Source organism: Heteronotia binoei, chromosome 4, assembly GCF_032191835.1.
Source record: "Heteronotia binoei isolate CCM8104 ecotype False Entrance Well chromosome 4, APGP_CSIRO_Hbin_v1, whole genome shotgun sequence".
Lineage (NCBI taxonomy): Eukaryota > Metazoa > Chordata > Lepidosauria > Squamata > Gekkonidae > Heteronotia > Heteronotia binoei.
The window spans coordinates 61,000,272-61,023,526 of NC_083226.1; the positions used below are offsets into that span (position 1 = coordinate 61,000,272).

Below are 23,255 nucleotides of genomic sequence, written 5' to 3' on the forward strand. Positions count from 1 at the left end.
TCAGCAAAGTGTATTATCTGGGGTCGAAACTGAAAGGGGCTGCGAAAAGATGGTACGTGAGTTTATATGAGACCAGAAGCCCAGAACTAGACACCATGGCCGCGTTCCTTCGGGCCCTACTGACCCAGTACGAAGACCCCCTGCAAGAAATGAGAGCTCTCACCGCCTTGAGAGAACTACAGCAAGAATCCAAAGCCATGCGTGAGTACTCTGCCAAATTTCGGGCCAACATGGCCGAGATCTAGGGATGGAACGAACAAATGAAAATAGAGCAATTCCAGTGGGGCTTAAATGCAAGTGTACTGGATCGGACCCTCCAACAAGCCCGCCCTACTACGCTGGTAGGGTGGGTGCAACTAGCAGGCGAAGTAGAAATGAACATGAAATGAGTTGCCCTACAACATCAACAGCAAGGAAGTAAGGGGGACGTGAGTCTCGGTTGGGGGCGAAACCAGATGGGAAAAAGGCTAGCCAAGCTGGGAGAGCTGCCAAACCCGCTACCCCCAGATGCTGCTTTCGGTGTGGCAACCTAAACCACCTGGTGGCCAATTGCCCGGAGCGACCTCGAGGGCCCTCCCCGATTCCGAAACCCGGCGCACCCAAGGCAAAAAAAGCGGAAGGTCGATCGAAAGAATCGGTGAAAGGGAGTACTGCAGCTGCAGCCCCTCTAGGGGAGAAAATCATTATCGTAGACGAACTGAGTGAAACATCCTGGGATGATGAGCTGGCGGGAAACGGGGACGACCTGCACTGTGAGGTGCCGAGCAGCAGGTCACGGAATTAACGGCACCACCGAGGGTGAGAATAATTGGAACTTTATTTTTCATCCCTTTGATTTTGTTAAATCATAAACTAAAGAGGTTCATTCACGCCCGAGCTCTGATTGACTCGGGGTGTACTAGAGACATAATCATGCTCAGATTAGTGGAAGCTCTGGGGCTCCTTAAGAATCCATTATCTCACCCCATACAAGTTGAGCAAATGGATGGAACTATAATGAAAGGGGAGCCCTGTACTGAGCAGACCCAAGAAGTACCAGTGGGAATAGAAGGCCATTGGGATTCTGAAATATTTGGGATAGCTCCCTCCTCGTCCTTTGCCATTGTGCTAGAAGTAGGATGGCTAGCCAAACACGAACCCAACATAAAGTGGGGGATCAAAGAATAGACTTTAGAGATAAAAGGTGTGAACACCACCACTGGAACGGGGACTGGGGTCCCGAACCACCCCCTAGGAATGAGAAACTATGCTTAACTATTGAAGAAGTAAAATCTATCCCTAAGGAATACAGGGACTTGAGAGGTGTTTAGCGAAGAGGAGGCTAACGAACTTCCCCCCCATAGAAACACAGACTGTGCCATTGAATTAATCCCAGGACAGGAACTCCCGAAGGCTATACTATATTCGATGGGGTGGGCCGAGAAAGCCGAGTTGCGAAAATTTTTGGACAAAAATTTAAAAAGAGGTTTCATAAGACCCACCACTGCACCCCACGCCGCCCCCAAACTGTTTCGGATTTTAGGGGGATTAATGTGATTTCTACTTCCAACGCGTACCCCATACCTTTGATAAAGGACTTACTCAGCACCATATCGGAAAGGAAAATTCTCACAAAGTTAGATTTGCGAGATGCTTACTTTCGGATGCGCATAAAAGAGGGGGATGAATGGAAGACAGCATTTAACACACTCATGGGACAATTTGAGTATCTAGTTATTCCTTTTGGATTGCAAGGAGCCCCTAGAGTCTTCATGAACTTTGTAAATGAAGTTCTATGCAATTACCTGTACAAAGGGGTAGTGGTGTACCTGGATGATATAATTATTTATTCTCAATACTTACAATCCCATGTAAAATTGGTCAGAGAAGTTCTGAACACCCTTTATGAAAATCAACTGTATGCTAAAGTATCCAAATGTGAATTCCATAAGACAGAATTGGACTACTTAGGATACCGAGTGTCTGGGAGAGGGCTAGCCATGGACCCGGCTAAAATCTAAGCCGTAATGGATTGGGAACCCCCAAGGACACATAGACACATAGACAGCTCCAATCTTTTCTCGGATTTGCCAACTTTTATCGTAATTTTATACAGGGGTTTGCACACACCATACTACCCTTAACAGATCTCCTGAAAATGAAAGGGAAGGGCCAAGAGGCATTCAATAAATTGAAAAGACTATTCACTAGCGAACCTATCTTAATTCACCCCAACAAATTAAAACCTTTTGTAGTACAATGTGACGCCAGTGACGTCGCAGTGGGGGCGATTCTGATGCAACCTGATGAGGAGGGGGCCTTAAAACCCTGTGCGTACATATCCAAGAAGTTCACTATTGAACAGAGAAATTGGTCGGTCTGGGACAAAGAGGCTTTTGCAGTAACTTTCTCTCTAAAAACGTGGAGATCGTGGTTAGAAGGGGCGAGGGTCCCATTTGAAATTTGGACAGATCACAAAAACCTGGAAGCCCTTACAGGACGAAGGAAACTAATCGAGAAACAAATCCGGTGGGTGCGCTTCTTTGCCAAATTTGACTTTACTCTAAAGCACATCCCAGGTTCTAAAAACTTTTTAGCTGATGCACTATCTAGACTCCCTCAACATAACAGTCAAAGAGAGGAAGTAATCGACTCCATCATCCCACCAAGCCAGTTTGGGGGGGGTAACCACCCGCTCTAAGGCAAAGCATGAAAAACTGGAAGAAAAGTGGGGAGGAGAAAGATTGATCAATGAAGTTGAAAAAGAGGGAGAAGCTAAACCAGAGGGGGTAAAAAAGGGTGACGGGGACTTCTGGTACGGTAAATTATACGTACCAGAAAGCCTTTGGAAAGAAGTGCTACAGTTCTGTCACAACAACAAACTTTTGGGGCACTTTGGATATGTTAAAAACCTTGCATTTAGTGAACTGGGAATTTTGGTGGCCGTTCATGAAAAGGGACATCTCCAACTATGTTACCTCTTGTCCAATATGTTTAATGGCGAAAAGAAGGGGAGGAAAGCTTCCAGGATTATTACAACCGTTGGAGACAGCTACCAGACCATGGTCAGTTGTCTCAATGGATTTTATTGTGGAACTACCGATGTCGCAAGGGAAAACTGTAATTTTAGTAATAGTAGACACCTTTTCAAAACAAGCTCATTTCATCCCTTGCACCCAAATTCCCACTGCTAAAAAGTTAGCACAATTATTCTTCCAACACAATAGTCAAATTAAACTCGTTCCCGAATAAAGTAATTAGTGACCGGGGTTCTCAGTTCGTTGCCAACTTCTGGCAGGAGTTTTGTAAACTAACTGGAATTGAACAGGGCTTGAGCTCAGCCTGCCATCCTCAAACGGACGGACAGACGGAGAGGGTGAATGCCTTATTAGAACAATAATTAAGGTGCTTTGTGAATTATCAGCAGAGCCGTTTGCAGAATATGGATATAATAACAGTGTACATAGCTCTACAAAGACTTCTCCATTCTTAGTAGTGAATGGTTATGAAGGGAAACCTTTCCCACTGCTACCAGGGGGAGTAACACCAGAGGTACCCTCATCTTTTGAACAATGGTGGGGGAAACTGGGAAAAATTTGAAAAATTATTCAAGAAAATCTAGAGCTAGCCAAAGAAATGTACAAAAAACATTATGATAAAAGTCATGCTCCGCTTTGGGATTTTAAAGTGGGAGAGACTGTATTATTGTCTACCAAGAACCTGCCGTTACCACAACCTTCAAAAAAACTAGTGTACAAATTCTTGGGACCGTTTCGCTTAAAAAGGGTAATTAATAATGTGACCATGGAACTTGAATTGCCCAAGTTGTTTAGTAAAATACACACTATCTTTCATTGCAGTCTACTCCAGCGAGATCCTGGAGCTACGTCTTGGCATCCTCGACCCCAAGTTCCAGAACCTATTCTGATAGGGGATCAGAATCACCATGAAGTGAAAGAAATTTTGGATGCAAAACTAATACGGGGTGTTTTGTATTTTTTGATCAGATGGAAGCATTTTTCGACAGCCCACAACGAGTGGGTAGAAAATTCAAATTTCAGAGTACCAGATTTAATAAAGAAATGTTATAATATGCATCCTTCCAAACCCCGATGAGGGTCTTAGGGGGGGCAGTATGTCAAGCATGCTATTTCTAAAGATGGTTAGCAGAGAAGCTAGATACAAAGCAGAACACCCCTCTTACTTCCCCCCCCTCCTGTTTTCACCTTCTTACCAAAGGATGCATAATAAATCCTTCTGCACCCAGAATGTTTAGAGTAACCTTGTATTAATGGTGTAGAGTGCCTCTCCCCCAGATTCACACAGCCAGATCTTATCGGTTCTCAGAGAATGTGTGAGAAAGGGAGATGTTTTTATTAGCTGACATCCCTTAATCATAAAAAAGATACTAGTGAGTATCTCTTTGAACCCTCAACTCAATTTACGTCTTTATGTTATTCTTTTGAAGTTATCTGTAACCTATCCCTTTGAAGTGTACCTATAAGTTACTATCCAATGCTATGTACGTCATTACTTCCAAGGAGTCCGTCCTTGGGCAAGCTATTGAGTTTTACAATAAAGCCACTTTTGATTAAAGAACAAAAGCTTGATTATTGAGAAAAATCGATGCTTGACAGAACATTAGAAGTCTGTCTTCCTCATTAATTCCTTCTCATTAATTGATGTACCAGTAGCAGCTCTCCATTCTTTGGTCAGAGTTTTCTGCAGATAAAAAGTGTAACAAGGACCCCTCCATAACCATGAGGCCACAGTGCTGGCAGTCAGTTTCACCATTTCATGTATGATGACCAACAGCTTCAGTTCAGGGCTGTGTCCATCAGTCTGTCTAGTGCCCCATGTGTGTTCTTAAAGCTAATTGTGGCTGTGGTAATCAGCCTGCATCACAGGGGAGTTCATATCAACTCTTATTTGGTACTTTGTTAATCACTTCTTCCTCACTGCAAGATTATGGATTCCTAGTAAAAACAGAAAAGAGACATCTATTTCCATTTCAGACAGGAGTGTGAATCAATGCAGCAAGGGAAAAATTCTTCCCATCATCAGACAGGATCTAGAAGATAACATCAGCAGCCGCATGCTTCAGCAGACCTAGTGTTTCTTTCCCATCTCCAAGAACTCATTTTTACAACAGCGGAGACTGTTCCATATACCAGATCACAGTCCAATGTTCTTCAGTGTACACTCCTGCCATTTCAGAAATGCATATCAGTAAGTGTAGGTCACCAGATGAGGTGCAGCACAGCATGGTGGACAGCAATGTTCCCTCTAAGCTGTGGAGTCTTGTGAGCAAAAATTCTTCTTTGTGAGCTACTGGCATTAAAGCTGTGTAACTATTTTGCTCTGGGGCCATTTTTCCTGAGTTAAGACAAAAATGTTTGAGCCAGAGACTAAAAAACTGTGAGCTAGCTCACACTAACTCAGCTTAGAGGGAACACTGGTGGACAGTGAAATTGCCTTTTTAGATCTGCCCATCATAACTAATGATAGTGCTCTATGAGCAAGCTGCTCCTTGGGCCAGGCCCAAGGCACATGGCCAGTGGAGGAGACAAGCCTCAGTGCCAATCTAGTGGAATTAAGAGCATTTTGACTGGCCCTTCTGCATTTTCAGAAACCCTGGCTGGTAAGGGATGTGTGCCTTCTAACAGAAAATATGACAGCCAAAGCACACATAAACTGTCAGGGGAACTGATCAAATAGTCTTCAGGAGGAACAGTGCATTCTCCTGGCTTGGGCAGAGAGAAATGTTGCATCCTTGAAAGCAGAACATATCAGTGGCATAAACTATGCAATGGCTGATTGGTTCATTTGTCTTAAGGTATTGTGCCTGAATCTGCAGTTTTCCCAACAGGTTATGTACAATCAACCAATCAGCCATTGCATAGTTTATGCCACTGTAGCAGATATATTAACCTATATCAGATATATTTGCATTTCTGTTGAACATTCAGCTTCCAAGGTTCTTCTCTTGGTGCAGTTGCCCAGAGGCAGAGCAGACAGATGACCTGATAACCCTGTGGTCACATATGTTATATGCCTTTCCTCCTTTTCTCATCATCTTAGAGATGCTGAGGTGGGAGAGGGCAGAGTTGATCTGTTTAACTCCTCATGGTTATCAGTGCTGGTGGAGCTATTAATTCAGCTTTTTGTGAACTATTCCTATTTCACACAATGCTGATATGTGGACTTCATCCAGAGCCAAAATGGCTACATCTCATCATCTGGAAATTTGAGTGATAAATCCTATTCCAGCTAGGGTTTTCAGAGGAATTTTGCCAAGGTAATATTAGCTTCAAGGAAGTCTTCCGCCTCCAGGACATACGACTCCACTTAGGAAGCTTTTTCTCCATGGTGGGAAAAAATCATAGCATTTATAGGCTGGGCTGGTGCAAATTTTCCATCTAAATATTTTGCAGACAGGCAACAGCATTAGCCTCTGTTCTTGGCCACAGAGATGGGATTACAGTATACAGATACCTGCCCATTAAGTGCTTTCTTTATGGGGCTTCACTCTTCTGTGCTCTAATAAGGCATCATTTTCCATATTGCTGTTTACAGGCCCTCATGAGACCACCCATTTGAGCTTCTACAGGAGGTCTCCTTGAAGTGTCTCACACCCAAAGTTCTTTTTGTCATTGTGATCATATGAGGATGTAGAGTATCAGAACTCAATGAACTATCAGTCCCAGTTTATGCATATTCCATGAGGGTAAAGTAGTCCTTGGGGCTGATCCCTTAGTTGTCCCAAAGATCAGTTTACTTTTTCACAAAAAATAAAGCTGCTTTCATACTGCCGCCATCCATCTTATCTGTGAGAGAAGGTTTGTGCACCCTGGGTTTATGCAGACCATGTGTGTATATCTTGGAAGAATCTCACTTTAAGTCAGTGCCTTTGTTGTTTTCTCCTACTGTGAAAGTGAAAATCGTTTCCAAGACCTCCCTCAGCAAATAACAAACCATTAAATTATACTGTAATGTGACACTAAATGATAAATAAATGTCTAGATTACAAAGTTACAAATTTGGTGTGTCATTATTGTAAATCATATCACATCCAAGAATCCAATATTAAATAGTCCGCTTTTCACTGTATTCATGCCCTGAGCCAATCTTTCTCAATAGGAAAGCAATGGGAACTATTTAGATGAGGAATAACCACAATCCACAGTGAGGTGAATTAGGCTGAGAGTGTGTGTCCAGCACATTTCCTGTGTAGACTGGGAAATTTGATCCTAGACTTCCCAGATAGTAGGCTGATAGTGACCACTATACATGGCTATCTGTCTTCTTGCGTTGTCTCATAGGAATTGCAGTCATTTTTCTGGGGGAAATTACAGTTTTACATATAAACACATAGCCCTCAGTCTGTGTCATGGTGCCTTCACATGTTATTGACCAGCACACAAAGCAATTTATGTACAAAATGTCCAACCATTTCATGTTTTCCACTGAGTCCTAGGGCACAGAGCATTGGCCCTGAGTTTCTGTAGTGAATCAAAATCAAAAGTAGGCTTACAGTTTACAGATACACATCTTAACAGTATAGTCAAGATTGCTACAGCATAGTTATTGTCTCCAGATTTTGATACAATAATTGCAAGCAAGAGGTGTCAGTTATCAGAGACTGTTAAACAAAATATTGCAAACTTGCTAATGTTTTAAGCATGTTTTATTTTAAGTTAAAAAACTTCAGTTGTGTTTGTGCTCTATAAAGTGTATATCTATGCTACCTGACATTACGTTTTATTACATACATGGCCTAGCCGAGCAAGGTCTCATTTATGTCAGATACAGCTCTCATAACAAATGAGTTTGACACCCTTGCTTTAGAAGACATAAGTGCTCATTTTTGGAGAAGTGCAGCAGCACCTCACACCAGTGTACCCCTAGAAAATAGCTGCTGGATGGCAGCATGGGCTTCTGTATCTGTATTTGTTAGGTACTACAAAATAGATACAATTGCCTTGGCAGATGGCAATTTTTTGGTGGCAGGCACACCAGCAAGTGGTAATTCTGTTTTTATTCTATAATTGGCAGTAGTTTCTGCTCTTAAATTGCCACAACTGTAAAACTCCCTGATATTCAAAATTATGTCATCAGTTCCAGATGAGAACAGAACATTGGTTACTCAGTGTGGGGTTCCTTCTATCTGAAACCCAAGAGTATCATCATTTCCCACCTTATGCTGGGTGTGTGTGTGCATTTTTCCCTTTTGGGGTGCAAACTGTAATAGTTACCATATTTTTCAGACCATAAGATGCACTCCCCCCCCCAAAAAAGTGAGGGGGAAGTGTGTGCATCTTATGGAGCGAAGGGACGATAGGACGTACCTTCCTTGGGGGGGGGGGGCGATCCGCTGCCTCCGCCTCTGATCCCGGCGCTTCCCCCGCGCCTGCCTGCCTGGCTCGAGCTCTGCTTCCAGCAAGCGCTGGGATTGCTCCACGCTGCCCCCACCGCAAACCCAGTGCTTTGCGAGCGCTGGCTGTGGTGGGGGCAGCGTGCTTCTTCCGTGCCTGTCTGCCTGGCTTCAGCTCTGATGCTTACAGCAAGCGCCGGGATTGCTCCCTCCGCCCTCCGATCCCGGCGCTTGCTTTAAGCATCAGAGCTGGAGCCAGGCAGACAGGCACGGAGGAAGCACCCACTCCCTCCGCAAACCCAGCGCTTCGCGAGCGCCAGCTGCGGAGGGGGCGGAGGGAGCGATCCTGGCGCTTGCTGTAAGCATCAGAGCTGGAGCCTGGCAGACAGGCACGGAGGAAGCACGCTGCCCCCTCTGCAGCCAGCGCTCGCGAAGCGCTGGGTTTGCGGTGGGGGCAGCATGGAGTGATCCCAGCACTTGCTGGAAGCAGAGCTGGAGCCAGGCAGGCAGGTGCGGGGGAAGCGCCAGGATCGGAGGCGGAGGCAACGGATTGCTCCCCAGGAGGAAGGTGCGTCCTATGGTCCAGAGCGTCTTATGGACCGAAAAATACGGTAATTTTCTGCGTGTGTGTGTTTGTGGAGTTTTAACTGTTAAGTAACATATTCTGTTACAATGTTTGTATTCTGCACATTTGTTCCTTTGTTGCTGTATGTATAGTATTTTTTTCTTTAATATTTGACTATGGAAGTTACTAAACTGAAAATGTGTGTTCTGCCTTGGGAGGTGAATTACTGAAAATGTCTTTCTGCCTCCAATGGTTTGTGGGACTCAATATTTAAAATGATGCCTTAAGTTCCAGATAGAAGGAACCTTCACAGTGAGTAACACATGCTACTGTTCTCTTTGTTCTTCATATACACATTTGAATATATATTGGAAAATATATCCAGTATATTTTAATGCCTCAACAAGTGTGCCATTCCAAAATTAAACTATTTTTTTCTACTAAGCATAAGTTATCTATCCTGTTATATTGCCTTGTATTCCTGTGCTGTTCTGCCTTTAGCAAAAGGTATTTTGTGTTTATTCTTATCACTCTGTTGTGCAGTCCTCATGGGGTTGCTCCAATTTGAGACTATTAAAATTAATAGCCTTAGACTGAAGTAACTTTTCAGAGGATTGCACTGTGAGAATAATACTCCTCTACTCTATTTCTGTTGTTTCTTTGTAACAGCTTATGCAGGAAAAGAAGAATTTATGAAATATATTTCATATTTTATGAAATAAAAATACCTTGTACCCCATAATATTTAATTGTTTGTCGCCAGATGTACTCTTGGCTCCACAAAGAAAAAACATAAGTCGCTTTACTTATAATCAACTGTTTTCCTTTTCTTTTCCTTAAGACGAACAACTACGTATCCTTATACAGAAACTCAGATGTACAGCCAAAACACTGGGGGGAATTACTTTGATACCCAAGGAAGTTCTGCACAGGTGACAACAGTGGTCTCTTCTCATAGTATGGTGGGAACTGGAGGCATTCAGATGGGTGTCACTGGAGGACAGCTTATCAGCAGCACTGGAGGTACCTACCTGATTGGCAATTCAATGGAAAATTCAGGCCATTCAGTGACTCACACAACACGAGCCTCTCCAGCTACAGTAAGTAGTTTAGATTGTCATGTACCTTTATACCTAGATGCTTGGTTCTTGTTATGCTTTTCCATCATGTTTGTTTTCAGTTGCAGAAATCATGGGTTTGCCTAAAGAAGGCACAATCCATAAAATGCTGTCTCTGCTCTCTGTTTATTTCAGGGCAGGTTACACAAGAGCCTGGAAGTATTACAAGCTACACAGCATTAGCACTCAGTGTTTCCCCATGTAATTTCTACCAGCTATTCAAAATATATGAGTAGTCCCACAGTGTTTATCAGTGTTACTCATGTATACAAGAATATACAACCTTGGAGATGGTTCTTTTCAGAGTATTTTAATATATATGTGTGTGTTTCCTAAAAGTAATATAATTATGAGGGTAAAGGAAATGGAATTCCAGTATTGCAACTTCTGTAACTAGATCCCTTTCACATTTGAATGTCATGTCTAGTATGTATGTGCATCAGAAAAGGCCACAATTTTTTTCACAGCTGATAAAATCGTTGTTCAGCTTGTCATTTAAGTGTGTGTAAATTTATGTTAACCAAATGGGGAAAGGAATATATCACAGAGATTAGGAACTTTATTAAAACTTGCTAGATGACAAGCTGACAGTGGCACAGATGAAACCAATTTGTGGGAATTTGGAATTTCTTATTTAGAAAGCAGGTCTGTTTGGTTTTTAGTTTCATCATTACTAAACAGTCTCAATATAAATTGTTCATATTGAAATATTCTGTTCCATTGTTGTTCTAAAAAGAAAGAACAAATTGGGAAAAACTATATTTGTTGTTGCAAATATTATTTGCAAACTATTGTTTGTTGTTGTTTCCCCCCAATTTGTTCTTTCTTACAGAATCACAATCACATGGAGACTCAGTATGGACAATATTGGATTGTAACATATGCAGTCCTGACCTGAATAGCCCAGGGTAGCCTTATCTTGTCAGATTTCAGAAACTAAGCAGAGTCACCCGTGGCTAGTGTTTGGCAGGGTAACATCCAAGGAACACCAAGGTTATGACTCAGGGGTAGGCAATGGCAAACCACCTCTGAAATGTCTCTTGCCTAAAAAAAACACGTCTAGATCGCCACCTAGTGGTGCATAACACTAAAAGAGGTAGAACATCTGGCTGCAGGACAATCTTAGGATTTCCTGGCTATACTACACACAAGGCCATACAATAATAATTATTAATTATTGTAGTATATGCACAGGGAAGTGGAAAAAGACAAAAAAGTTTTAAAATTGTAGTATGGAATTAATGTAAGAAACAGGGACAATAAAGCTTGAGGTGTGGGTGGATAGGAGGCCACTGGGAGAATTTATAAGAGTATGATCTACAGATAGTAAATATAATATAATTAAAGACATTAGGATGCAGAAGGCATATGGAATTTTCACATAAAAACCTGGATTTTGATTCTTGCTACAGATGCTGGGGAGGGACTGTTAGCTCAGTGGCAGAGCATCTGTTGGCATGCAAAAGGTCCAAGGTTTAATCTTCAGCATCTCTGGTTCAAAGGATCAGGTAGTAGGTGATGTGAAAGAACTCTGGCTTAGACCCTGGATAGCTGCTGGCAATCTGATTATACAGTATTGATTGATGGATCACTGGTCTGATTCAGTATAAGGCAATTTCAGATGTCCATATAGTTCCCTCTGGAATGACTTTCAGGAGTAGCTTTTCAGGGAATGAATCTTCTGAAGTGGCATCTGAGGAACTAAAAGAGATGTAGGTGAAAGAGGAAATTGAAAATGGCATTGTGCATTTTCTTAACAGCTTCTGTGTATATGCAGAGATCCTTGGATCTTGGCTTAGGAAATTTTTTGAAGACCTATTTCAAACCCAGGGCCATGTTTTTATGAAGGAGGATTGTCTGGGTAAAAATAAAAGGAGTAAGAAATAACAGTGATATTATGGTTAGGGTCTACTATAGACCACCAAGCCAGGCAGAAGACTTGGATGAGAAACTCCTATAGATTGCAAAGTTCTCCAAGAGAAGGGACACAGTGATTATGGGAGATTTCAGTTACTCGAACATCTGTTGCAAGTCCAACTCTGCTAAAAATGAAAGGTCAAATAGATTGCTGATTTGTATTGCTGACAACTTCCTTTTCCAGAAAGTGAAGAATGAAACAAGGGGATCTGCTATCTTGGACTTCATTCTCACCACCAAGGAATAATTGATTGAAGAAGTGGAAATAGTGGGCACCCTGGGCCATAGTGACTATGTGATTTTGGAATTTACAGTCTTAGGGAAGGGGAAAGCTATATGTCATCAGACTTATAGGTTGGACTTCAGAAAGGCAAACTTCGACAAACTTAGTTCTCATGGTTGAACATATGAAGCTGCCTTATACTGAATCAGACCCTTGGTCCATCAAAGTCAGTATTGTCTACTCAGACTGGCAGCGGCTCTCCAGGGTCTCAAGCTGAGGTTTTTCACACCTTTTGGCCTGGACCATTTTTTGGAGATGCCGGGGATTGAACCTGGGACCTTCTGCTTCCCAAGCAGATGCTCTACCACTGAGCCACTGTCCCTCAAGACTTAGAACTTAGAACTATTCTGTGTAAAATCCCATGGTCAGAAATACATAGGAAGAAGGGGGTTCAGGAGGTGTGGAAATTTCTTAAAAGTGAAATACTGAAAGCACAATCACAGACGATTCCTATGAGAAGAAAAAATGGAAAAAAGCTTAAAGAAGCCAAAGTGGCTCCATAAACAGCTCTCTAAAGACTTGAGAAATAAAAAAGACTCCTTTAGGAATTGGAAGGAGGGCCTTCTAACCAAGGATGAATATAAACAAATCACTAGTGCATGTAGAGAAAAAGTTAAGAAAGCTAAAGCTCAGTATGAGCTTAGGCTGGCCAAAGATGCTAAAAACAACAAAAAAAGGGTTCTTTTCTTATGTTCAGAGTAAGAAAAAGAGCAAGGACATGGTAGGCCCATTGCGAGGGCAGGAAAGTGAAATTGTAACAGGTAATGAAGAGAGGGCGGAACTGCTCAATGCCTACTTTCCCTCAGTATTCTCTTCTGAGGGAAACAGTGCTCAACATGGCATAAACAGAACATATAATGAGGGTATGGAGTTCCAACCTAGGATCAGCATACGGGTAGTACATAAACACCTAGTTTTTTAAAACGAAACAAAGTCCTCTGGGCCAGATGAACTGCACTCAAGGGTTCTAAAAGAGCTTGTGGATATAAATTATGAGCCTCTGGCTATTATTTTTGAGAATTCTTGGAGATCAGGAGAGGTGCCAAAAGATTGGAGGCAAGCGAATGTGGTCCCCATCTTCAAGAAGGGGAAAAAGGAGGATCTGGGTAACTACCGACCCATCAGCTTTGACATCCATACCTGGAAAAGTTTTAGAACAAATCATCAATCAGTCAGTCCTGGAACATTTAGGAAGGATGGCTGTGATAACTAAGAGCCAGCATGGGTTTCTCAAGAACAAGTCATGTCAGACTAACCTGATCTCTTTTTTTGAGAAAGTGACTACCTTGCTGGGTCAGAGGCTGAGCACAGTTCAGAGATCTGAGAGAGAGCAGATAAGAAGTGCTATAAGGGTGAGGTTTGGCTTTCTAAACAGCTGTGGAAGTTGCTGAGAATTTCTGAGTTTGTGTGACTGTGTGATTGCTGAAAATTCTGAGTTTGTGGTTGCTGGGGAACTGCTGTTTGTTTGGTTTGAGTGGGCTGAAGATGATTGTTGCTGATTGATTAGGAGTGGCTGTGTTCCTGGGGCAGACTGAGACCCCACCCTCTTTGCATTATTAAACTGCACCTTGCCAGAGGCGCAAGCCGAAGGGCGAGAGCTAAAGGACTCTTGGCCTGTGGCTCTTCGGCTGGGGGCTGTGTAAGGACCAGGAACCCAGATCCCTATTTTCCTTGTGTTCCCAATAAGGTAAGTAGACCCTTCAGAATGAGAGCCACATAAACAAACAGGATTTTAAAAGTATATTTTTAAAAAAGCTGTCATGAAGGTAGAATGCCAGCAGAGGGGTGAGGGCTTTACATTGTTTTGCGCTGAGTGTCACATGTATGATTTTCTGCCCACAGGACAGAAGTCTTGGGTGTGTGCTCGATGCAAGGAGCTCCTGGTCCTCAGGGAACGTGTTTGTACCCTTGAGGCTGAATGACTGACCTGGAGAAGCACAGACAGTCAGTTAGACACTCGGAGAAGACTCTTGGGGATGTATTAGATGAGCCCCATTCTGAACATGGCAGCCTCGTTGCTGCCAGGGAGCATGGCTTTCGAGAGGGAACAGGGCACCATGCTGAGGATAAAGGGAATGCGCTCTCAGTAGGGACCTCTTCTTTAGTTGGTGAGCGAGTATCCTTTTGCACCAAGGAACCATCCTTGGGCAGGGAGAGAGGGGGAGTCTTAGTGGTTTGTGATTCGATACTTAGACAAGTAGACAGCTGGGTGGTAAAACAGCATACTGACTGTATGGTGACTTGCCTGGTGCGAAGGTAGCGGACATTATGCGCGTTGTAGATAGGCTGATAGACAGTGCTGGGGAGGAGCCAGTGGTCATGGTGCATATTGGAACCAATGATGTGGGGAAATGCAGTCATGAGGTTCTGGAGGAAAAATTTAGGCTGCTAGGCAGGAGACTTAAGGCCAGGACCTCCAAGGTAGCCTTCTCAGAAGTTCTACCTGTTCTACGTGCAGGCCGGAGAGACAGGCACAAATTAGAAGTCTCAATGTGTGGATGAGACAATGGTGTAGGGAGGAAGGGTTTAAGTTTGTTAGGCACTGGGATGCTTTCTGGAACAAGCAGGAGCTGTACAAAAGAGATGGTCTCCACTTGTCCCCAGATGGAACCAGGCTGCTGGTGCTTAAAAACAAAAAGGTGGCAGAGCAGTTTTTAAACTAAATCTTGGGTGAAAGCCAACAGGAGATGAAATGTCTCTCGTTCGGGAGGACTCATCTCAAAGAGATGAAGGGTTAGCTGTTACTTTTCTACCGGGTAATGGATCAGAGTTGTCCACTGAGATGGTGATAAACAGTATGGACTGTCTGCCAAAGTCTCGAGGCAGCAGGAGGAAGGTTGTGGGCCTAACTTGCCTGGGAAATTATAGATGTTTGTATACAAATGCTAGAAGTGTTCAAAGTAAAATTGGTGAGTTGGAATGTTTAGTGTTGGGGGAAAACATAGACATTGTGGGAATTTTAGAAACTTGGTGGAATGAGGAGAATCAGTGGGACACGGTGATTCCTGGATATAAGTTATATCAGAAGGATAGGGAGGGAAGGGTTGGAGGTGGGATGGCTCTGTATGTCAGAGAGGGTATACAGTCCAGTAAGACTGAGGTCAGAGAATTAGATTCCCTTCTAGAAATGCTTTGGGTCGAAATAGAGGACCCAAAAGGAAATTTAACTATGGGAGTTTGTTATTGCCCACCAAATCAAAAGATAGAGGATGATTATAATATGATGGAAGGATTAAAGATAGTGGCTAAACGTAAAAACTGTGTCATAATAGGTGATTTTAACTACCTGCAGATTGATTGAGAGAAAGAGATTGAGTTTCTAGATTTGAAAGACCTGAATCAGATTGAGGTGACAAGAGAGTAGGTCCTACAACTGATAGACGGATTAAAAACTAATAAGTCACCAGGTCCAGATGGCATGCATCCAAGAGTTCTGAAAGAACTCAAAGGTGAATTTGTGGATCTTCTGACAAAAATATGTAATCTTTCATTGAAATCTGCCTCCGTTTCTGAGGACTGGAAGGTAGCAAATGTCACCCCCATCTTTTAAAAGGGTTTCAGAGGAGATCCGTTAAATTACAGGCCAGTCAGTCTGACTTCAATACCGGGGAAGTTGGTAGAAACCATTATCAAGGACGGAATGAGTAGGCACATTGATGAACACGGGTTATTGAGGAAGACTCAGCATGGGTTCTGTAAGGGAAGACCTTGCCTCACTAACCTGTTACATTTCTTTGAGGGGGTGAACAAACATGTGGACAAAGGAGACCCGATAGATGTTGTTTACCTTGATTTCCAGAAAGCTTTTGATAAAGTTTCTCATCAAAGGCTCCTTAGTAAGCGCGAGAGTTATGTTGTAAAAGGACAGGTCCTCCTGTGGATCAAAAACTGGCTAATTAATAGGAAACAGAGAGTGAGTATAAATGGGCAGTCTTCGCAGTGGAGGAGAGTAATCAGTGGGGTGCCGCAGGGCTCCGTATTGGGTCCCATGCTCTTTAACTTGTTCATTAATGATTTGGAGTTGGGAGTAAGCAGTGAAGTGGCCAAGTTTGCAGATGACACTAAATTGTTCAGGGTGATGAGAATCAGAGAAGACTGTGTGGCAGATGAGGTTCAGTGTGGTCAAGTGCAAAGTAATGCACATTGGGGCCAAGAATACCAGCTACAAATACAAGTTGATGGGTTGCGAACTGGCAGAGACTGACCAAGAGAGAGATCTTGGGATCGTTGTAGATAACTCACTGAAAATGTCAAGACAGTTTGCGATTGTTGTAAAATAAAAGGCTAATGCCATGCTGGGAATTATTAGGAAGGGAACTGAAAACAAATCAGCCAGGATCATAATGCCCCTGTATAAATCGATGGTATGGTCTCATTTGGAATACTGTGTACAATTCTGGTCACTGCACCTCAAAAAGGATATTATAGCATTGGAAAAAGTCCAGAAAAGGCCAACTAGAATGATTAAAGGTTTGGAACGCTTTCCCTATGAAGAAAGGTTAAAACGCTTGGGGCTCTTTAGCTTGGAGAAACGTTGACTGCGGGGTGACATGATAGATGTTTACAAGATTATGCATGGCATGGAGAAAGTAGAGAAAGAAGTACTTTTCTCCCTTTCTTATAATACAAGAACTCGTGGGCATTCAATGAAACTGCTGAGCAGTCAGGTTAAAACATATAAAAGGAAGTACTTCTTCACCCAAAGGGTGGAATTCACTGCCACAGGAGGTGGTGGCAGCTGCAAGCATATCCAACTTCATTGGTCTGATCCAACATGACTACTCTTATATTCTTATGATCAGGGGAGTGCTGTAGACATTGTTTATCTTGATTTCAGTAAGGCTTTTGATAAGGTTCCACATACTATCCTTGCTGACAAGTTGGTAAAATATGGTTTGGATCCTGTTTCTGTTAGGTGGATCTGTAACTGGTTGACAGATCACACCCAAAGAGTGCTTGTGAATGGTTCTCCAAAAGAATGGTTCCTCATCCTTTTGGAGAGGAATGACAAGTGGAGTGCCTTAAGGATCTGCCCTGGGACCTGTTTTGTTCAACATCTTTATAAATGATTTGGATGAAGGAATAGAGGGAATGCTTATTAAATTTGTCGATGATACTAAATTGGGAGGGGTTGCAAATACAGCAGAAGACAGAAACAGGATGATCATGACAGGCTGGAAAACTGGGCTAAAAGCAATAAAATGAATTTTAACAGGGCTAAATGTAAAGTTCTGCATTTAGGTAGGAAAAATCCAATGCATGACTATAGGATGGGAGAGACTTGTCTTAGCAGTAGTATGTGCGAAAAGGACCTAAGGATCTTAGCGGACCATACGCTGAACATGAGTCAACAGTGTGATGTGGTAGCTAAAAAGGCAAATTGAATTTTGGGCTGTATCGACAGAATTATAGTGTCCAGATCACGCGAAGTGATGGTATCACTTTACTCTACTCTGGTAAGACCTCACCTGGAGTATTGTGTTCCGTTTTGGGCACCACATTGAAGAAGAATATAGACAAGCTGCAGTGGGTCCAGAGGAGGGCAATGAAAATGGCGAGGGGTCTGGAGACCAAGTCCTAGGAAGAAAGGTTGAAGGAGTTGGGTATGTTTAGTCTGGAGAGGAGGAGGCTGAGAGGTGATATGATCACCATCTTCAAGTACTTGAAGAGCTGTCATACAGAGGATGGAGCGGACTGTTTTCTGTGGCCCCAAAAGGTAGGACCAGAACCAGTGGGTTGAAATCAAATCAAAAGGGTTTCCAACTCAACATTAGGAAGAACTTCCTGAGAGGTTCCTCAGTGGAACAGGCTTCCTTGGGAGGTGGTGGGCTCTCCTTCCTTGGTGGTTTTTAAACAGAGGCTAAATGGCCATCTGACAGCAATGAAGATCCTGTGAATTTATGGGGAAGTATTTGTGAGTTTCCTGCATTGTGCAGGGGGTTGGACTAGATGGCCCTTCCAATTCTATGATTCTATGATTCATTTGTTCTTTCATGGGAGGCATACTACAATTAAAAAAACAGACCCCTCCATTTCTTTTAAAAAATGTTTAAAGATATATAGGGCTTAGAGTAAACTTATCAACTGATGATGCTATATATGGCAGAACCATAATGTATTGCATACCATCTGTTTTCATAAGTTAAAAAAAAGAATTTAATATTTGGAGAGTCTTCAAGACATAGAAACTTTTTAGAAGCTTGTGTGGTTTTTAATATAATGACTAATTGGTGTTAAAACAGCAGAAGACAAAAAGAGTGACTGGTAAATTCAGCTTTCAGATCTGCTTCCATAATGTGAATTGTCATTATTTTTGGTATCAACAAAACCAGATTTTTTTCCTCCTAGTACACCACTATAATTAAAAATACAAGAAACTGATGCATAATCCCCTAGTATTTTTCCTGCTGCAACACTACATAGAAACATATTACCCCACTATATATTTTGTAAGGAAACGAAATCTGTCAAGTTGTTCTCCAATTACTTCATACCGTCAATAAATATTATCTTGGGTGAAGGTAATTTCATCACCTTTCACAAGTTCAGCATTTGAAATCACAACACAAAATCAAGTTGGTAAAATGTGGATTCGATCCTTTTACTGTTAGGTGGTTAGGGGGTATTTGTAAATTTCCTGCATTGTGCAGGGGGTTGGACTAGATGACTCTATGATTCTAATAGTTACAGTATGGAAAGTGGTGTAGATTTATACTGTGAATCGCAATTGGCAGTCATAGGAACAGATGAATTGGATTAGATGGTTGAATAATTTGCTGTTATTAAAAGAGAATTCTTTTTACAACATCAGATTGCTGCTTATTATGGCTTTTAGAATTGTATTTTTTGATATTTGAATGGCACTGGAGAGGTAATATTTCCAATATTATATAGTGTCTCTGTGTGTGGGGGATGTTAAGCAGGGAGTTTCATTGCCTGTTGATTGAAGGATGCTATCTTAATGACACAGTTCTTGTTAATACAGCCAAAGAAAGTCAGGAAATTGGCAACATCCTCCTGTTCTCTTTTGTTGCTCTGAAAATCATTGTAATTGAGTATTAAACTCTCAGCTTCATTTGAATGCTTGGTACAATGACAGTAAACATAGATTTGAATATAACATCTATACATCAAAATTAATCAGATTCAAGTATGGAAATTAAGTCAGAAACAGCTGTTTTAATATTAACTTCTTATTTTAAGATTTGTATGGGTATAGACAAACATTTGTGAAGTAGAAATTTATTGGAAGTCTTCCTCCCCTTACATCTTGTGTTTCTGAGAGAGACTACATTAAAAAATTAGTTTGAATCCATAATTTTTCATTGCCTTTGGCAGGTAAATTTAACATTATTGCCACTAAAACAAAACATAACTAGTAAAACTAATAATTAGTATCAAGCAGCCACTGTTTTTCTTAGTTTGCAAAACATCAGTTTTAGTAGTGAAACAGCACATTTTTCTGGAAAAGTTTGGTTGCAGCACAGATAGCTTGTGCTCATTTCACATATGACCTTCATTATAATAATATAATTGGAATATATTTCTGTTATGAGCCTTTGAAACCTGTTTGTGTTGTAGCTCAGTTTTTCCATGTTCATATAGGTTTGGGGAAAGGAATGGAAGAAGGTATATATACCTTCCTCACAGTCAGAAGAAATCGCTGTGAAAGGACACTGTTTTCCTGAGGCATGTATGTGTACCTTTCTAACTCATGCTACACCAATATCTGATCAGTAATTTATTTTAAGTATGTTTATATAGTTCTGTTTTTCAATACAAGAAGAAAGGTCACAGTTCAGCCTGAAGAGAAACCATTATTTATTATTTTTCTAACTCATGTGACTTTGATGAGTAATAGTAGAATTAGATAGTTAAAAATAATGAGTTGGATCCAAAGATTCTCTTTCATTGGAGGAAGACTCGCACTTTGTGGAACTGAGTCTTATGATACCCTGTTATTAGAAGCTCTTTTACCTAAAGAGTAATGCCTTAAAAATTGATATATTTAAGCTACATTGTGAAAATATTTTTTTACTTTTGTAACAGTCTTTTAGTACATTGAGCTAGAACATATTTATTTAATAGTGAGCACAGACGTGTATACATTCAGTAGGTGAAAAAATTACACAACAGAGTCCCATTATTGTTCTTGTCACATATTACAGGAATGTAATAGAGTTCTTGATCTTCACATTTAATTAATTATCCCACCCCTGCCAATTTGTCATCCAGCTCTTGTTTATGGAGTCAAAAGTGTTGGCTCTTGGCTATCAATGAAGATTTCCTCTCTGGTGTAATAGAAAATAGGGATGCAGGAAACCTTGTGAACCTGAACCAGCCTGGTTCATGAACTGGTTCATGTGGGACGTGCCCCCCCAAGGGTCCTGAAGGCTCACAGGGTCTCTCCAGCTGACCTCCTCTACTTGCCTACCAGGTTTGATGAAGTTTGGACTTTGGGGGTCTGTGCGCCCCAGGAAAGTGCTTTTCAAGGAGATGTTAGGTACAGGTTCAGGAGTGTATAGGGACCCTGGGTGAGCTAGAGGCATCCATTTTGCAATATACCTCCCTGGGATGCCCCTCCACATGGTCCACAAGTTATGTGCAGGTTGGACTTGGGGATCAGAGTTACAAACCCCCAAGCAAGATGCCCCCAGGAAAGTGCTTTTTGAGGAGATTTCAGGAATACATAGACCAGACCACCCTTTGTTTATTTTATTTATTTATTTAGACTATTTATATTCTACCCTATCCCAGAAAGGGCTCGGGGTGGATAACATCATTATAAAAACAGTATAGATAACAATTAAAACATATCATATCAATAAAACAATACAATTTGATCATAAACAGTTACAGGTGGTGGCTCAGTTGGACACATGTTATACAGATTAAGAATCTGGCACAACTAAAAGGTAATTTAATATTACAGCAGAGATGGTACCACAGCATAGGGCCGACCAATGGAAGGAACGCCCAGTAGAGTAGGACGTCCACTGCCTCAACTAAAGGCCTGGCAGAATAGATCCATTTTACAGGCCCTACGAAAAGGTAATAGTTCAGTGAGGGCCCAAATCTCCAAGGTTGCTGATTCTACCAGGCTTGGGCCAAGGCCAAAAAAGCCCTGGCCCTAGTTTAGGCAAGACGGATGTCCTTTGAGCCAGGGATGGTCAGCAGATATTGTGTGCCAGATCATAGTGATCTCTGGGGCATATATGGGAAGATGCGGTCCCATAGGTATGTTGGTCCCAGGCCGTGTAAGGCTTTAAAAGTCAGTAGTAAAATCCTGAAACGGATCCGTGGAAACCAGTGCAGTTGACGCAGTGCTGGCCGGATGTGTTAGGCACTGTTACCAACAGCTGCGCTGCTGCATTTTGCACCAGCTGAAGTTTCTGGATCAGTCTCAAGGGTAAGCCTACATAGAACGAGTTACAGTAATCCAACCTCGAAGTGACTGTTGCATGGATCACTGTAGCTAGGTCCTGGGGGGATAGGTAGGGCGCTAGTTGTCTGGCCTTCCAAAGATGATAAAAGACAGATCGAGCAACTGCTGTCTTGAAAGTGAGGCATCTAGTGTCACCCCAGACTCGTTACCTTCTGAGCCAGCACAAGAGACGCATCGTCCAGGGTTGGGAGTTGGATGCCTGAACCTAACCCCCCCCCCCCGGCCCAGGTACAGGACCTCCATCTTAGCTGCATTAGGCTTCAATCAACTTTGCCTCAACCATCCCACCACAGCTTCTAAAGCCAAAAGTCTGGGTGGCCATCCATCAACAGATAGAGCTGAGTGTCATCTGCATATTGATGACAAGCTAGCCCAAAATGTCAGGCAATCTGGGCAAGGAGGCGCATATAGATGTTAAACATCATTGGCGAGAGAATAGCTCCCTGAAGTACACCGCATTCCAGTGAGTGCTGCATGGAGATCTGCTCGCTGAAGCTGCTCGCCACCCTTTGAACCTGACCACGGAGAAAGGAGAAGAACCACTTTAAGGCAACCCCCTGAACTCCAATGTTGGCAGGGTGGTGGGCTATTGGGTCATAATTGACCGTGTCAAACACTGCTGATAGATCTAAAAGCAATAGCAGCACCGACCTGCCTTGACTTAGATGCCTTCTGAGATCATCTGTGAGGGTGACTAAAACCGTCTCCATCCCATGACAAGGGCGGAAGCCGGACTGGAAGGGATCAAGGACTGATGTCTCCTACAGGAAGGTTTGGGACTGCTCTGCCACTGCTTTCTCAATTACCTTACCCAGAAACGGGAGGTTCAAAACTGGATGGTAATTGGCTAGGATTTGTGGATCCAGAGAAGATTTTTTTAAAAGTGGGCAGACTACTGCCTCTTTAAGCTTTGCTGGAAATACCCTGGAAGCCAGGGATAAGTTGATAATGTCCACCAAGGGGCCCTGAATACCATCCCCACACATTTTTACAAGCCAGGTGGGGCAGGGGTCCTAAGGGCAAGTGGTAGGCTTCACAGCAGCCAAGATCCTGTCAACATCTTCCTGGGATAATCGATTGAAGTGGTCCAAGATTTATTAATCGATTTTATTTATATCCTGCCTCCCCGCTGAAGCAGGCTCAGCGCATCTCACAGTATAAAATCACAACAAACAATTAAAATCAATACATATTATAAAATTAGACATTCAGTAGTTAAAACAGTCAAAAATAATTTGGTGCTTATCTCTTTGATGTTTTATGTTTTCAGTTTCAGATAAGGCCAGAGGACAGACAACAGGCTTCCAGTTCCTGTACTGTATCAATTGTGGCTGGTAGACCTTGGCGGAGAGTCAGGACTTTATCTGTGAAATAAGACACAAAAGCTAATATCCCATTCTTATCATTTTGATTCCCCATTGGCAATATCATGAGAGACTGAATTGTTCTAAATAGTTCAGCTGGGCACGATTTCACAGATGCAATGGAGGCAGCATAGAAATCTTTCTTAGCAGCCTTCACTGCCTTCTCATAAACCTTTGAAAACATTGTATAAGAAGCTCTTGACTCGTCAT

The 23,255-nt window shown here is 42.2% G+C and overlaps 1 protein-coding gene across 7 annotated transcripts in view; it reads left to right on the top strand.

Annotated features, from left to right (window-relative positions):
• The window catches only part of RFX3 (regulatory factor X3), a 325,131-nt gene that overhangs the window by 191,485 nt on the left and 110,391 nt on the right, over nt 1-23,255 (top strand). For all 7 annotated transcript variants that reach the window (XM_060237388.1, XM_060237389.1, XM_060237390.1 and 4 more), the window contains one exon: nt 9,760-10,018. In XM_060237388.1, coding sequence (XP_060093371.1) covers nt 9,760-10,018 — 259 coding nt within the window. The remainder of the gene's footprint in view (nt 1-9,759; nt 10,019-23,255) is intronic.